We start from the raw sequence: 4,443 nt of genomic DNA, 5'->3' as shown, positions 1-4,443 counted from the left end.
CCCCCCCCCCCCCAAAAAAAAAAATCAACTTAATTTTGCATAGACTATTAAAAGAATATAATAAAAACAAAAAGTTATGACCAGGAGAGCTTGAAAATACCTTCCATCGATGTTTTTAAAGATCTCTGCCCAAAGCCGAACATCACGGACAACCCGTTAAGCAAAAAATCCCACGTGGAAGATTTCAGCGAACCGGTACCTGGTCTCTTCCAAGCTCTCACGGCAGAACCGGATCCGCACGAACGTTGGCTCACCTTTACCTATCCAGTGGATTTTGATATGTCCTTGTTCGCGCCGAAGCAAGAAAAGGAAATCAAATATCACATGCGTGAGTGTCCGATAAGAAAACTTTCTCCTCTTAATATTTCTCTGAATCTATAAAAGTTTTCGATTAAAACACCAAAAAAAAAAAAAAAAAAGAAAAGAAAGAAAGAAAGAAAGAAAAAGAAAAAGAAGAAAACCGAAAGAAAAGGAAAAAAGAAACTACTGAAAAAACGTACTTGACACTTAATTGAAAACTATAATGTATGGAATATCTGCTTGCTATAGAAACCGCGGAGGAAGAGATGCATCCTTTGAAGCCAAACGTGATGACGGTAAACTGTACTGTGGCGTTCATGGCACAGTGTAACTCTTGGAACAAGTGTCGAGCTTCCTGTCAAAGTATGGGTGCAACCAGCTATAGGTGGTTCCACGATGGCTGCTGCGAGTGTATCGGTGACACGTGCATTAATTACGGGATCAATGAATCCAGGTGTATTCATTGTCCAATGGATAAAGAGGAGGATGACCTGAAGGATCAATACGATGATTTTGGTCAGGACGAGGATGAATTAACGGAGGATGAAATCGATTAGATGACGAAGGGAAAGTTGAAAAAGGTCGTACGAACTAAGCGATATTATTCGCGTAAAGTGCAATTTCACCAAAATCCATCATTGTTTTCCCGGTGATGATCTAATCGACGATAGACAAAATTTACAAGTTGATCCGCATCGGAGAGGAACTTTGTTGTTGTTGTTTATTTTTTTTTTTTCTTTCTTTTCTTTCTTTTTTTTTTTTTTTTTTTTTTTTTTAACGGTGCAATTATATCGGAAAGGGCTTGTATTATATAAGGACGCTCGGATAGAATATTTTTTCCTCTAGTGTGATCTTCTCTTATTTTAAGAATTTTAAATGGACTATCGGTCTCTTTAGAAGGGACAAGATTTTTTTGAATGAATATTGAATGAATATTTAATGAATATTTAAGTCAACGCAACGTCCAGGATACAAAGTTCGTTTTTAATTGCGTCGATAGAATAGGTAACACGAGAGTGTGCCTGTTCGATCAAGAAATATTTTAGAGGTCGAACGTTCGACTCGTCTCTGTACATGACTGCAGCGGCATATCACAAAGAATCACTTAATTCGTTTGAAACGACCTCCTTCTCACGAATATCTATTTAATTTACCAATTTATCGAATCGTATGTTTTATCTATTATACTGTGCCATACGAATAAAATTGTAAATATGTCAAATATCTATTCGGCTAATCTATCTATCTATCTATTTATCTCTTTTTCTCTCTCTTTCTTTTTATCGAACCTCCTCTCAGCAGCTCATTTCGAAATAACATTCGAATACGAAACTAAATTATTGATTTACGAATTTATTACATCTTCGATCGATAATGTATTCTTTCGTATCAATTACAAAATCATTACTAATTAACACAATGTACGATACGCACTGTTATTTGTCATAAATTATGAGCTATGATATGTTTCATTATTGCACTGAAATGTATCGATTCACGACAATAACGTAATTATAACGTAATTATATTATTACAACAAATTTCACATAGTCTTTTTATATTTTGACAAGTTCCAATTGATTAAATTACTTTGGAACTCGATTAGTCTTTCGTTTGGAGTATAAATATGAAAGAATAACGGATAACAATAGTTATGTCATTTTTTTTTCTTTTGTCTTATTTTTCTTTATCTTTTCTTTCTTTTTTTTTCTTTTTTCTTTCTTTTTTTTTTTTTTTTTTTTTATAGACCCACAATCTATATGAGTCATTAAAAGTTAAAACCCACTGTCATACTGCGCTCATTAAATATCAAACATGTAAATGTCACCAATGGAATTCATCGAATCACTATGTAATTCGGCTATATTAAGAACATTGTCTGGCCATTTAGATTCACAGATATTTCCGTTCAGGTGTTTTGGATGAACCTGACATTCATTAAATTCGTCGTCACGATATCAAATTACATAAAACGAGGGGATAGTAGAAAATAACACACACTTTAGGTCGGCGGATGTTCGTCTTGCACTTCACTGCTCTCTGGTAATTTAATAAATGGTACGTCGTTACCGCTCCACATACAATATAACTGAGACCTTGAACACTCCTAAGATAATAAAGATACGAGAATATAAAAATCGGTTTTCTGCTTGAAAGAAACAATTATTTGAAATCATTTCAACACATACCCCACCGCCTGCACTTTCAGAACCAGAACGACTATAAGCAGAGACACAAGAGTCGGTCGAAGAACTACTTTTTCGCGATGGCAAGGCCTCCGTTGTTCCTATAAAAGTAAACAATATTTCCTGTACCTTTTAATCTACCTTATGTAGCAAAAACTTACCAAGTTCATTTTCTCTGTGATCGCTATGAGAATGAATGCTATCTTTGCTATCCCCATAACCACTACCACTAGCAACACTCTGCTCTGTGGTGGGAAAACAAACGATCATATTGCTTGAACTTTCAATTAAATGGATTATAAATTTTACCTGAATCTCTATGATCTCCACTGTGAACACTTTGATCGCTGTCACGATGTCCAGATTGATCAGAGTGATCGCTCGAATGAGAATCGTGTGGCCAACATCTTGGTGAACATACTCTACGTGATTCAGGCCAAATCGTTGAATCGTAATTTGTTTCATAATTACATGTAGTTAAAGTCACACCAGGAATGTGCTGAGTAGTGTAAACCGATAGTTGATTCGATGGCCTTATACCTACAGTCAACCAAATATATATATATGTATGTATGTATCTTATCAGGTACTTATTGTCCTTGCTAAAATTTATTTCTACCTGGTTTACAAGAAAGAAGTTGAATAGCTTCGCGAAGACCATCTTGACTAGCCATCGCAGAGGCTTTCCAAACGGAATCGGGTGTGGTTGATCTACTACGATCTTGATGGGGTACTTTAAGTCTCGATCTAACTTCCTGTCGCGGCCATTCTGTAACATGGCGACAATCCCATGGCATAGACCATCTTCTCATAGTATTTTCGGAAGATTCTCCGGACATGTCTGCTGCAGCAGTCTCAGACCACCTCCTCTGAACCTATTAATCAATATACTTGTTAATATATATAACAATTTCATACAATTAATTTTATATACCTGCAGAGGAAACAATGGATACGGTAAAGGTGATCTGTGACAATTTTGCACCGGTTGCTGCGTCGTGGAAGATGAAATTGGAGATCTATATAACCTTTCGAAACATTGTTGAAGCGCAGCAATATCGCAATCAGCACTACCGCTCTGAGAGCAGGAACATTCGGCCATCCCACCTACGCGTTGATTTAATGTTAGTACGTATATAAGAAATCCACGATAAAGAATAATTGTTATTCTCTTACCAAGGCATTCGCAACAGGCCACACAAAATTGGTATTGTAAATTAATAAATGTTAACAAATTGTCTCTGAGAATATCCTAAAAGAATAGTCGATGAATGATGCATTTTGTTTTTATACTTGAATTGTATTTTAATTTTTACTAACATGTTTATCTCCTTCATTATTTCTAGCTTCGTGATCCTTTAAGGCAGCGATCACATGATTCTTAACCGTATTACTGGCAACATTTGTAGCTCTTGATAATTCTTCCCAACCAGCCAGACATTGCCCTGACAAACGATACTGAGCAACGGTATCGTGTACGGATAAAAGTGCTTGAAGAGATTGTGCCAATTTGGTACCAGCCGTACAAAGACCATTAAGAGTCTGTTAAGAAAAAGAAAGCTTAAATATTCCGATAGAAAGATTTATAATTATATCCTTTATTAAATATATATACCTGCAAATAAATAAGCCAATTGCCAAGACATTCGCTGACGTCCATTTGACCCTTGTTCATTTGATTATCAATAGTCTTTGACTCTGTTCCGCTCTCTGCCATATTCACAATCTCTCAAATATCTCACCGTCTCTTGGAACTTTTTAATAAACCAGATTAAGCACATTTATTCCGTTTTATCTGCTTGTTCAAAACAGAAATAGAAATGATAAACTATATGTGAAAAAAAAAAAAAAAAAAATTAAAACAGATATAAAATAAGCGCGCAATAGAATTCTAAATCCTTTGATAATTATAGAAAGGCATAAATGATAAGATTAAAAAATTCAACATTGAATGGAT

The 4,443-nt window shown here is 35.2% G+C and overlaps 2 protein-coding genes across 8 annotated transcripts in view; one reads left to right on the top strand and one right to left on the bottom strand.

Annotated features, from left to right (window-relative positions):
- LOC122631320 (twisted gastrulation protein homolog 1-A-like) overlaps positions 1-1,524 on the top strand; it is a 5,523-nt gene extending 3,999 nt beyond the window's left edge. For all 6 annotated transcript variants that reach the window (XM_043816902.1, XM_043816903.1, XM_043816898.1 and 3 more), the window contains exons 3-4: positions 122-328; positions 550-1,524. In XM_043816902.1, coding sequence (XP_043672837.1) covers positions 122-328; positions 550-857 — 515 coding nt within the window. In that variant the 3' untranslated portion in view covers positions 858-1,524. The remainder of the gene's footprint in view (positions 1-121; positions 329-549) is intronic.
- A 113-nt stretch (positions 1,525-1,637) lies between these two features.
- LOC122631316 lies at positions 1,638-4,240 on the bottom strand. Of its 2 annotated transcripts, XM_043816892.1 has the most exons (9): positions 4,102-4,240; positions 3,807-4,028; positions 3,663-3,738; positions 3,421-3,593; positions 3,106-3,361; positions 2,796-3,026; positions 2,648-2,731; positions 2,490-2,587; positions 1,638-2,407 (listed from the first exon to the last, which is right to left on the bottom strand). In XM_043816892.1, exons 1-9 carry the CDS (start codon positions 4,201-4,203, stop codon positions 2,303-2,305), a joined length of 1,347 nt encoding a protein of 448 aa, XP_043672827.1. In that variant the 5' UTR covers positions 4,204-4,240; the 3' UTR covers positions 1,638-2,302. The 2 variants fall into 2 exon arrangements, with proteins under 2 accessions (XP_043672827.1, XP_043672828.1); XM_043816893.1 differs by lacking the exon at positions 2,648-2,731.
- Positions 4,241-4,443: the final 203 nt, after the last annotated feature.

The sequence above is a fragment of the Vespula pensylvanica genome, chromosome 8 (genome assembly GCF_014466175.1).
Source record: "Vespula pensylvanica isolate Volc-1 chromosome 8, ASM1446617v1, whole genome shotgun sequence".
In the NCBI taxonomy this organism is placed as follows: Eukaryota; Metazoa; Arthropoda; class Insecta; order Hymenoptera; family Vespidae; genus Vespula; species Vespula pensylvanica.
The sequence above is the reverse complement of the archived record's forward strand: the minus strand, read 5'-3'. Positions and strand labels throughout refer to the sequence as shown.